At 38.5% G+C, this 12634-nt stretch overlaps 1 protein-coding gene across 1 annotated transcript; it reads left to right on the top strand.

Moving 5' to 3' along the window:
* The first annotated feature begins 67 nt into the window (after positions 1 to 67).
* sgms2a (sphingomyelin synthase 2a) lies at positions 68 to 11095 on the top strand. The gene is made up of 6 exons (XM_068727171.1): positions 68 to 508; positions 5502 to 5999; positions 6614 to 6731; positions 7744 to 7897; positions 9224 to 9390; positions 10473 to 11095. The coding sequence occupies exons 2-6, from the start codon at positions 5557 to 5559 to the stop codon at positions 10656 to 10658; spliced, it is 1068 nt and encodes a 355-aa protein (XP_068583272.1). The 5' UTR covers positions 68 to 508; positions 5502 to 5556; the 3' UTR covers positions 10659 to 11095.
* The last annotated feature ends 1539 nt before the right edge of the window (positions 11096 to 12634 follow it).

Below are 12634 nucleotides of genomic sequence, written 5' to 3'. Positions count from 1 at the left end.
TATTCATATTTAGGTTTTGAAAGTAAGAACTGTAGAATTACTGACACGGCTAGAAATAACGTGATGTGAAAACAAATGGGAATGACTCATAACCAATTAAGCATGGAATACATTGTATTGGATTTTTAATTGCATTTTATCTTACGCTCACATTTTAAATAGTAAAAATAGAATTATAATCTATTATTAAAACATCGTGCTGCTACTCCTAACTGCTTTACGATGCTAGTTTCGCAGACCTTTTTTCTACGTGTATTGAGTTACAGGGCGATGCCTGCGCTGATTACAGGACAGTTACTCTGAATTAAAGGGGATGCGAGGCAGGAGGCTGGGTACCGAGAGGCTGGATGGATATGAGAATATGTGGGGCTTCGGGGAGGAGCACTCCCTCAAAAGCGAGCAGCACCGTCGTGCAATGTAGCAGTCCAGCCTGAGCGGCGACCGAGCAGCATTAGAGTCAAGGAACTGCAACTACAGGAAGAGGCGCTAGGAGGCCCGAGCAAGGCAGGTAGGATGCTATACACTGTGCAACATGTGTATCGAAACAGATCTTTATCTTCTCGCCGGGTATGTGCTGGGTTCCATGCCTTTAATTGCGGCATTGATGTGTGGATCTTTAATAGGATGGTAGCCTATAGCCGGATTGGTTTTAATGCTCCTGACATTCAACTTTTTTATCAGTCTTGCTTAGAGCTAGAGAAATACACTGTGGATATGCATTCTAGGAGACATAAATCTCTATATTGTCCTTTGCAGTGTAAGGCTCAAAGCATAAATTCATACAAAAAGTTTTATTTGGTGGATCAATAGACATGACTCTGGGAGACTACGTGTTTATGGTATGCTGATGTCAGTTATTCACAGCATTTATCAGGGTATTAATCAGTAGCATCACGTGACATACAGAGACTAACAGACAAGTTGTCACATAAGCCTAACATTATTTCTGAATTGTACAGTATATACCCACCACACAGACTGTGTATGCTTGCCTTTTCTGCTTTAATCCCAATTTAATAATTCAGTTGTCAGCTCCTAACAGCAATAGCTTTGACTGAAAACGAGAGGGCTTAATTACAGGATTTGCACTGACTTGTTGCCCCACCCAGTAGCCTCATATGGAACATGGTGGTTAACACTGTCTGTGGGGCCACTGTGCTACACCCCAAAAGTAAACTTCAAAACCGGCTGTGCTCCACACACCACATGTGAGAGACTGCTGTCCTGTAATAACTGGGATGCATGGGAGACACCCAGTCCTGACCCTGGCATTACTGCCAGTATCTACCCTGCATGTGGTTATGGAAACCAGAGACTAAGGGTGGCTCCATGCTCAGTGTGACCATATTGGCTTGTACGCTATAAAAGTGGATATCTTTTTAGAAACTAAACAAAATGTGTTATTTCTGTCAGCACAGAATGTGTATTTGTATGTTTTGATTTACAGCTATGCACAGTCAACCAGTGTTACAGTCAAGTGTATCCAGTACAGCGAGTGAATATCATTTTGGTATTACGAAAGGTTCCAAACATCTGCTCTCTAGTTCACTTTATTTGTTTCCTGGTAAATGAATATACAGTATTGTTAGTTACTGCTACTGTGATGTACTACTACTACTAAGAATACTTCTACTAATGCTATGTTTACTGTAACCGTCTACTACTACTACGAATACTAATCAGTGGTAGAAAGCAGCTCAGCACATTTACTCAACTTTGACATACTTGTACTTTACTTATTTTCATTCCATGCTACTTTATACTGCTATTATGCTACATTTTGGAGGGAAATATTGTACTACTTACTGCAGTACATTTAGTTGACAACTATACATATTGTGGAGGTTAAGAGTTTAGTTAAATAACATATGATTAGTATATATAATATGATGCATTGTCTTATATTAAACTAATTTAGTGTATAAAGTATTTAGAATTTGCTCCACCTGAACCAGCTACAACAGTGAAAGACTACTTAGACATTAGTGCATCAGTATCAACAATCTAATTATATAATACATAATAATATAACACTATGATTTTTAGGCAAAAATACTTTTTTCACCTTTGTGACTCTAAGAACATTTTGTTTAACTGTACCTTTACTTATTAAGTAGACTATTACTGAAGTAAAGAATCTGAATGATATGACTATTATTTTTAAAAATAATATTTTACATTTCACAGAGCACAAAGACGTTTCTTTTCATCACAAAGCCATTCACAAACATTCTGAGAATCTATTTCTGAACTGAAACAAAATGTGGTAAAAACAAAACTGAAACACAAACATGATTTTATAACATATGGAGTCCACTCCTCTCTGTAGTGCCTAAGGGGCTGGGCCACCTCTGGTGTGTTTTAACCCTCCCTTTGATGAAGACAATGCACATGATGTAAAGAAGAAAATGAGTGGACAGCAATAGTAGCATGTTATTATGAAGGTCCCGAAATGGAGTCAAAGTCTTGCTTCCCCTGGAGTAAAATACAGTCTTCAAGGCAACTGGGTGGCTTTTCTTGAAATAGCTTGTGTGAGTGGAAGCAGCCAAGTTATCCATTACGGCCTGTGACCATGTGGAATAGGTTTTTCTGCCAGTTTTCCATCACCACCCATCCCTTTAGAGTGCTGGGTGCTCCGGCTGGTGGGAAAACACAGTGTACTGTACACTGGGGAGGAGAGGACCGGTGGAAAACGGGTCTAATGGAGACACTGATCTCCCATGTACAGTAGTGCAGTCTCACAGTGAACACTGGAAAATAAAAATATTGACTACCACACTGATCTGTCACAGAGTTTGACAATACATGACAATATATGACATAAACTATTGCAGGTTGTTCAAAAGAAGAACGCACAAAGTATTGTGCCTCTCCACCAATTTTAGAGAGTAAAGTCAATAATTACAAAAACTATGCCCTACATAAGATACAAATCAGAGCATAAAGACTTTGAGAAACTATCCTCACCAGTCAAAATATGAAATTTTTAAATTAATGAAATACTCAAAACAACTTAAAATATCCTTTTGTTTTCCGTACAAGTGACCTCATGTAGCTGTGTGAATAATAACTGCTTTATATCTTCACTTCTATGACCACAATCTTTTAGCAACCTTGACGAAGTAGAACATAAAAGTTCATTCTTGACCTTTGAAAGACTTTGAAAAGACTATTTCGACAAAAGCATCCCAACTCAAAAGTCTGCTTACTAGCTTTTTCTGGAGCTTTCAACCTAATGCAGTTTTGAGTTGGGACTGTTTTTTCATATTTAATCATGTCGGGTTTTTTTCTTAACGCTGACCTTAATATTTCCCTTACCATAAACCAAGTAGTTTTACTTGCCTAAAATTTCCCAAACCTTAAAAAACGTCATGTCAGGCTTAATAGCGGTGTTTCTCCGCCCTCTCTAGTTGAAGACGTCTGGAGTTAATGTAAATCAAGTTTTATTGCCGCACAGCACATCGTGAAACTTAGCCTCTGCATTTAACCCATCATAGTATTAGCAGTGGGCAGTTACTGTACAAAGCCCAGGAAGCAGTTTGCGGGTTTTGTGCTTTGCTCAAGGGTACCCTAGCTGTGAGGAGGCGAACTGGTCTGTTGCAGGGACTTGGTCAACCCTCCGGTTTCCAAGCCAAGCCAAACAGACTGAGCTACTGCCACCCGAACTACTGCCACACGTTGCACCCCTCACTACACCCAGCATCAACACCGCTGTGAGTCGCTGATGTCATACGCTGTCACAGTGTCTCGTTAATCACAGTCTATGGAGCAGCAGCAGGATGACACTGTCACCACAGTCTGTCTCTCTGATGTTTATCTTGAGAACAGACATCTTGAAATTCATTTTAAATTGAGCTGGTTAATTAGAGAAGCAAAAAAAACAATAGGACACATTTTGGTACATCAGAAACAAAGTGACTACATGAAAACATAAATGTTCTTGATGTATAGGTTCACAACTTTCAGTATAATCAACCACAGAGCTGCAACATAATCTCACTAATAACAGAAGGGACATGGCTTTGTAATTGGCTGATATTGTTTGTCTGCTCTTGTTGATCTTATTTGCCGTCTTAGTCTCATTTATATACTTTATGACCCCTTTAACTCCCTCAAAGTCTGTCAGACTTCATGTTCTGTAGCCATCCATCAGTTGCATAACAGAGGTTGAATCTGATGTGGGTTAGTCAGAGGGCATCCTACAATAATCCTTTCTCTGCTGTAATAATATTTTCCAAAAAATTGATTCTTGGGAAACTGATACTTTCAGCAGCTCTCTTGTGTCCATCCATACACCGTATTTATCCCCTCTTTTTTCCCAGTGCCAGGTTTGCCTCCAGGTAAACATACCATTCTGTATGTATCCCAGATGACATTTATTGTGATGCATTTCAGGGCTGATAGCATAATCCTCAAATCCATTAACGGAGCTGTTAAAGGGACTAGAAGGCTTTTAGACACGGAAGAATGAAAATGGTCATTGCTGTAGTGCTCTAGTCATTAACTGAGAAGAGCTCAACAACAAACATTGCAGTCGCTCGTCTCCAACTTTGTCTTCTGAGTGTCATTACAAAACATTTACTTCTGGTTCCTAACAGTCCACCCATTATTTTTGTTGACATAACAGCCTCACCAGGTCCATTTAGTAGCTGGAGCTTTCAATCAAATCACACGGTCTTCCTCAGCAGATGGAGTTTGCCTTGTTGTCATGGACTTTTAAGCCACCCAGGGCAAGTAGTCCTTGAAATGTTCATAAAAAAAATAGACACATGGCTCAATATGATCAAAAGCTCCAGAACAGCTAAATTGAACATGGTGGTGGTGAGATTGTTTTGTAAACTACTGTTTCTAAGGTCAATAATAAACTTTTAATGTCAACAAGTTTAGTTTAATTTAGTTTTAGTTAGTTTAGCATGTATAGCATATAGCTGAAAACTTTTATAATGAGCATGCAAATTATTTTGTTGCAACTGACCATGGTTGACCATGAAAACCGCTGAAGTGACTATAGCAGTTGCTTGTTGAGGATAAAGTCTGAAAATTAAAGCAGTGCGGCGGAAAGACTTGGAAAGGCAAGGCCCAAAATAAAAGTCTGACTGAACCTCCAAACAGAAAACTGTCACAGTGGTTCTGGTGAATGTCCAGGGAAAGGAAAATATAACACACAGCGTTAACTCATACAACCACATTGGTATAGTTGGCTGCTATAAACTCCAAAATAGTTTTCCATTCCAAAATGGACATTTCAGCCCATGGAATCAAGAACTGTGCATCAATAAAAGCCCTATCTCTTGCTTTGCTAATCCTTAGGATAAGGAAGAGGTAAACAAAAGTAAACCAGAGTTCATCTCCTCCCTGTTTCTCATCAATTTAATTTGACATCATTTGCAATAAGGAGAACCTGCTTACCTTCTATCTTCTTCAAATGACAAGAGTGTGTTTGTTCTTTCCAAACCTAAGAGTTTGTCAGTTTTTAAACCGTTGGTGTTCTCTCATTGCAGCTAAAAAGCCTCAACCCAGTGGAGCGGTGCCTGTGGATGGACAGTGCAGGCACCCATGGCGTCACAGGAGCTTGTGGATGCGAGAGCCGCTGATAATCTGAACCCAGGAATGGAGGGTGGTGCTGTGCCCAGCAACGGTAAAAACTGTCCTGTCCACACACCTGGTGGAGAGGATACAAAGAGGGGCTTTCGGAAAGGCATAGGGAGGCATAATGACTATGTCAAGATCTCCGTACCAGAGTCCAAGGTCAATCGTCTGCCCATGGAGTGGTGGAAGACAGCACTGGCCTTCTTTTATGCTGGCTTTAACTTGGTCCTGACAACAGTTGTCATCACCATTGTCCACGAGAGGGTCCCGCCGAAAGAAAGCAGCCCGCCTCTTCCTGATAAGTTTTTTGACTATATTGACAGGGTCAAATGGGCATTCACGGTGACAGAGATCAACGGCATGGTGCTGCTGGCCATTTGGATGATCCAGTTGTTCTTCTTCAGATACAGGTAAGAACCTTTGGTGCTATATATTGTACAAGTTGTAGGTCTGGTGACCAAAGACCATAACAAACAATGAAATGATCCTAATAATAAGTATTGTCTGGGCAGCAAAAGTCTTATAGCTTATTTTTCTATGTGCCACAGTCCTCCATTGTTGTCCAAAAACTATTAAAAACTCATGATTGTTTAAAAAATAAAATAAAATACAGAATAACACCAGGTTTGCCTTTTTATGTATGGCTGTCTCTCAAGTGAAAATGTAATTTAACTGCAGGAAAGGTTATACACAGTAGGCTACAGTGTTTATTTTGCCCTGTTTTGTGGTTAGGTGTTGTAACGTATCTATGCTCTTTACGTCTCTTCCCGTTACTCAGGAAATGCATCACATTGAAGCTGAATTTGTCTTTTCTACATTGGAGGTTTCCCTGTATGTTCAACATGAATAGTTTAGAAAGTAGTCTTTGCTCTTCAGCCGACACCAATACCAGACCACTGAAGTTTAGCTGTTGCTGAAAATGTTTAATTTGACATCATGTCTTCCACATTTAGTTAATTTGCCTATAAAGATATAGAAACACAAGTCTGACAGTAAAATGGGCTCTTATAATCTCTATTTGCAGATCAATTGCAAGCAGACGGTTCTTCTTCCTCATTGGCACCCTGTACTTGTACCGCTGTGTCACCATGTACATCACCACCCTGCCTGTGCCTGGCATGCATATGACTTGTGCTCCTAAGGTGAGAAGCATGTAAACATCAGAGCGGGCATCAGCTGTCGTTGCTCAACAATGTACTCTCGTGGACCCTCTGGGACTCATTTTGCACAGCAACACCAGAGAGGCAGCTATAAAAAAGCCATTTTGACTTTTTACCGCCTCAGGACACCAACAATACTGGAGGTGCATCAGTGTTTGATCAAAAACATCTGCTCCGAGCTGTTGTTTGATGGTTTGTGTTGTGCAAAAGGAACAGTGGTTCGACAGTTCAGGAGTTGTTTTGTTCTTGAGAATTTGAAATGTTTTGGACAGTATAGGAAAGCCTTCAGCTACTTGTGAGAAGTGAGTTATCCACAGGAATTTGAGCAGAAGGACAGGATTTGATCATGTATAGTTGATGATACTGTTACAATAAACTATCTTTGTTTTACTTTCTTTAATTACTCTTCATACTGACTCCATGTTTCTCGTCAATTCCAATTATGTTGATTAGAGTTGAAAAAATTGACAATTTGGGAAATACACATATTTGCTTTCTTGCCAAGAGTTAGATGGGAAGATTAATAGCACTGTTATGTCTATACGGTTAATATAGAGCTACAGCCAGCAGCTGGATAGCTTAGCAGAGCGTAAAGTTTGGAAACAGAGGGAAACAGCGAGTCTGGCTCTGTCCCAGTGCGGTTTGACAGGTGGTTTTCTGTCAGACTGTTTCTTGTTAAGGTGCAGTAATTGCAATGAAGTATTTTATCAAGCAAAAATGCAATCTTTTTTTTTTTACCTTTGAAGTCTTGGATCAGAAAAGACAGGCAATTTTAATTTGTTGTGCTCTGGAAAGTTGTGATGGATATTTTTCTCTTTTTTCTGACAATTTTTCTTCTTCTTATTATTATTATTATTATTATTATTATTATTTATAACTTGAAAAAAGTTTAGTGGCTGATTAATCCATAGTGAAAATAATTATTAGTTGCAATTTTGCAATGTTCCTGCTGATCCAGTCTTTTTCTGCCTCTCTCTGTTTACTTCCTGTTCAGCTTCATGGAGACTCACAGGCAAAAATCCAGCGAATTCTGCGGCTGATTTCAGGTGGAGGTCTGTCCATGACAAACTCCCACCTCTTGTGTGGAGACTTCCTCTACAGTGGACACACTGTGATGCTCACCCTCACCTACCTATTCATCAAGGAATGTGAGTACTCAAAGCATCACTAGTTTGTTTGCTTTGTTTTAAATAATTTATGAGAATTTCCTATGAATAATATATATAAATTACATTGTCTGTTTCCATTCTCATCCCATGTAGCCCACAGTATTTCATCATACAGCCACACTTTGACCATCTATGAACAATTAGGAAGAAATAACTGCAGTGTTGCCACTAGTATTGCTTCTCTGTCCCATGCTGTAGATTCTACAACATGGGATTTTCAACAAGAGATTTTCATGTCTTTTTATTATAAAGCATGTCTAAGGGCTATATAATTACTGTAAAAGTATCAAAATGCTTAATCCATGGAGTTATACACACAGTATTCAGAAACTGTGCCTTTAATTGAGCCATCCGGATTTCTATACGATTGGGATATCGCAAGTTTAGAACTATATAGACCATTTCACAGTTTTAAACTTAAACATTCCAGCTGTGTTCCCAGTTTATGCTGCAATCCATCATACTCGAAAAAAGGTCCTCCGAAACGTGAAACAGCAAAGGAACGGCCATTCAAGTCAGAGTTCCAAGTTGGAAACCGAGTTTGCTTACATAAACACACCTGACGTCACAGCAGCATGGCGTGCTGGCGTGAATTACGTCATTTTTAACTCCATGTAGTGTATAATGCAGTATTTGTTTTCTGAAACGTACTGCAACAATGTTGTAGCTGCCATTTTCATTTCTATTCAGTTGATTTGTGCTTTGCGAGCATGAGGTAGTAGCCTACTCAACTACTCCTTCCGCCTCTGTTAACAGGGTTCTTGAAATGTCTTAAATTAGATTTTCAAGAGGATTCTCTAAATCCTAATTAAAAGTTGGTTACTTTATACTGCAGATGCACTGGGACGCATTTAGATCGGAAGTCGTTGAAATGCGCTAAAACGAAGAGTTTCAGACAGAGGGTGGTACAGCTATATTCAGGCAGACAGTATAAGAAAAATAATGAGTTTTTTTAAAAAGATTAAAGCAACGTGTTTTAGTAGAAACCCAAAATACAAGTATCAACCTGTAAATGTTTATATGTCCCCTTTAAACACTCAAATATTCAAAGTTTGACAACAGATATCTCAAGATATGTTATGTGAATAATGTGCACAAATGCACAAATATGCTGTGAGGATGAGATATTAAAAGCAGAGGTTGTGTTATGTTCTTTGCTATAGCGCTGCTCATCTGTGTGTTGTCACATTGCACTGAAATGCTAGACTGCCTTTTTTAACAGTTAAAATATGGAAGAGCAGACCACAAATGCGTGTTGTCATAAATATATCCAACACTCTTGTCTTTCCTTCCCTCTCTCTAAAGACTCGCCACGGTCGTTTTGGTGGTACCATCTGATATGCTGGCTGCTGAGCGCCGTGGGTGTGGTGTGCATATTGGTGGCACATGAGCACTACAGTGTGGATGTGGTCGTGGCCTATTTTATCACCTCCCGCCTGTTCTGGTGGTACCACACCATGGCCAACTTACAGGTCTGAACACATCGTTTTACACTGGGTGGCTGCTTGTGTGTGTGTTGGAGTGTAAGAGAGTTTAAAAAAGGAAAAAAAAGAGCTTTCAGAGCTGATGTTTCCCCTCTCATTGAACCTTGTTACACATGAATCATTATGAATGGAGGGCTTTACTGTCAGTCTGGTGACAAATGGCTGTATCTGGTTCACAGAGTTTACCTCAAGTGTACCAGCTAAGAGTTACATGTCAGCACATTAAAGTATTACAGTTTTTGTTTAGAGGAAACGGTCTATCTATTACATGTAATTATATATTTAGAGTAAGTACAAGTATATTTTTAACCTGTGTGTCAGAATGTGTCAGACCTGAATATCATTTCAGTCAGTCAGTGTGGCTTCTAAACACGGTGACTTACCCCCTCTACTGGCCAAAAAATAGACAGTTGATGGGGTGGTACCAAGCAAAATCATTTTTTCAAGGGATATTTAAATCATATGGTTAACATGCTTAACACACATAAATCACAACGTGGCTGCTGACTTCATTGAAAATATTTTTTTTTTTTCAGTTCCTCTATTCAGATCTAGTGAATATACATTTAATGTCATTTGCAGTTGCAAAATATCCTAATCCTAATCACGTAATTGATGGATAAAGTAATGAACAAATGGCAAGAAGCACTTAAGCACTGAAGCTTCATATTCATTTTGGGTAAACCTTAAAATACAATTTTGTCACCCATCTCTATTGTACATAGGCATGTGAGTATTGTTTTAAGACACACTAAAAGAATATGTGAACCTATCCTTTGATATTGGTAAAAAGGATGAGATGTTCTTGGTGTAACTTTTACTCTCCTAGGCCACTTAGACAACTATAAAAACAAAGGGTCCAAATGCTTCATTCTTGCAACATGGCTGTGAGACACGTCACACATGCAATCGCACCAAAAGCAAGTCCATTATGACAAAAAAAAGTGTTTGGTCTGTTCATCAGCAGCACTTTAAGCTACATCTCTTGTATGGAGGTTAATATGTAAACAAAAACTTTTGCTATTATTACTGACGTCATTCTAAAGGATAACTTATTTTTTTCTTGACAGACTCTGAAATGCTCGCCGAACAACTACCTCACCAACACCTGGTGGAACCCACTGTTCAACTTGATGGAGAGGAACGTCCAAACCTCGGTGCCGTGCTCTTACAGTTGGCCCATCACCTGGCCTCCAGCCTGCCTTAAGAACCCCTGCAAGAAGTACTCCATGGTACAGAGCACACGAGAGGAGTGACCCTGTCCATGGACCGCAACATAGTGACACCAAATGCATAGCTATGAAAGAAATATCTCTGCAAAAATGAAGGATAATCATATTGTCTATGTGTGTTCTTTGTAGATGTAATTTATTTATGAGATAAACTCCTGCAAAGTCCTCATTGTTTTTGTTACTCAGCTTCTACGAACAATTTGTTGCAACAGACTCGCAGGTTTGTTACAGTATTTGCAAGACTTGATTTTGGATATGCTACTGTAACTCTTTCATACTGTATGTGTTGACGGGGTTTACCTCAATATGATAACAATGTGCTCAAGTCACAAGGTGCCTTAGTGTGTTAAAGATCAGTAGGTGTACCACAACTGCCATTATGAGTCTTGATATATATATTTTTTTCATTTTATTATTATTATTATTATTATTATTATTATTATTATTCATTTTGTATTCATTTTAGTAGCGTTAAGTGTGTATATCGATAGCTGTAGTCTAAACATTGTAATGTATTAAAGTTGAACTATACTAAGGATTCAGTGTGTTCTTTTGATTTAATGAATTAAGGCATTATTATGCTGTATACTGCAACTGCATGTTTTAGACAACTTATATATTTAACGGATCTCTTCAAATTTTGAAGATGTCTCATAAGTCACAAGAGATAATTTTGTTAAATAACTCCTTTGATACATTCCACTTACTTTATGGGCTTTATGTCATGTCGTTTATCATGACTTTACATGTTGCATGGCCTGATCGTCTTCTGATCATCTTCTCTTCCATCTACATTACTCCTGACATCCACGTTAGATCAGAAACTTTCAGAAAACAATATTTCCCTGAGAATTCTAATGCAATGTCTGTGGAAACCATTTGTTCCCAGCTCAGTCCTCAAACTCATGGATCATTTCAACTCTAAAATTGTGAATGCCATGTATGTTGTTGCACCATACAGGGTTAAACTATTCCTGGCACACAAAAAGTGCTGCAGCTGTCTAAATCCAGAAAAGAGAGTGCAGAAAAGCTGAGCATGAATGGTAAAAAACTAACTCTAGATTCATCATGACATCTACAAAAGAGTTTCATCTATGTGCTAAACAGTTGTTTTTCTCAGACATCATCGACAAAATGGTAAAGTTATAAATGATTTTGATTTATACACAGACTCTGCTAACTAGGATGATGTGGAATTACTAATGGCTCCTTCCTTGGACCTCTGCTTTTACCTCTAAATGCTATCGGCAGAATCATACAAATGATTAACATTGCAGATGATACTCAGCTTTCACCGACTGACTATACTCCAATAGACAAATAAATGGCTGGATTAACCAGAATCTTCTTGTATCAAATAAAGACCAAACTGAGATCACTGTCTATGGTGCTAAAGAAGAACGGATTAAAGTAGAGGTTTATCTTGACTCCCTTTCAGTAATCTCAGTCAGTAATCTCAGTGTTATTATTGATTCAGATCTCATTTTAAACATATATCAAGTCAATAACAAACTGTCTAATATCACCTATAAAATACAGCAGGACTGTGAGGATACAAGTGTAACCCGGATTTAGAAAAACTAATTCATGCCTTTATCTCAAATAGGTTAGACTGTAATGGCCTTTTCTCAGGTCTGTCCGAGAAAGCACTAAAGCAGCTTTAGCAATTCTCACAAAGAGTAAGAAAGCTGAACACATTACACAGATTCTCAGGTCTCTGCACTGGCTATCACTCTTGGATTACTAGTTATGTAAACATTTTATTTTGACCTACTTCTTCCATATGAACCCGTAATCTTAGGTCACCTGGAACAGGTTTGTTAACTGTTAACTGTTAACAAAACATGGCAAATCTGCATTTAGCTGTTACACCACCCATTGTTTGAATATGTCAGATTTGTGTAACTGTAAATACTTGTAAAAATAGGCTGAAAATTGTTATGTTCATGATTAGCTTTTAACTGAAATTGCACTCTAAGTTTGATTTGCACTTATATTTA

The sequence above is a fragment of the Cebidichthys violaceus genome, unplaced genomic scaffold (genome assembly GCF_023349555.1).
Source record: "Cebidichthys violaceus isolate CVI_PGR_0920_01 unplaced genomic scaffold, fCebVio1.0.p SCAF_4, whole genome shotgun sequence".
NCBI classification, from domain to species: domain Eukaryota; kingdom Metazoa; phylum Chordata; class Actinopteri; order Perciformes; family Stichaeidae; genus Cebidichthys; species Cebidichthys violaceus.
Note: the sequence above shows the minus strand (reverse complement) of the source record. Positions and strands in the feature narration are given on the sequence as shown.

Excerpts from the sequence above, each read along its gene's own strand:
- sgms2a (XM_068727171.1), top strand. The coding sequence starts at position 5,557 with ATGGCGTCACAGGAGCTTGTGGATGCGAGAGCCGCTGATAATCTGAAC. Across the intron at positions 6,000-6,613 it reads TTGTTCTTCTTCAGATACAG|ATCAATTGCAAGCAGACGGT; the intron begins GTAAGAACCTTT and ends CTCTATTTGCAG. Across the intron at positions 7,898-9,223 it reads CTACCTATTCATCAAGGAAT|ACTCGCCACGGTCGTTTTGG; the intron begins GTGAGTACTCAA and ends CTCTCTCTAAAG.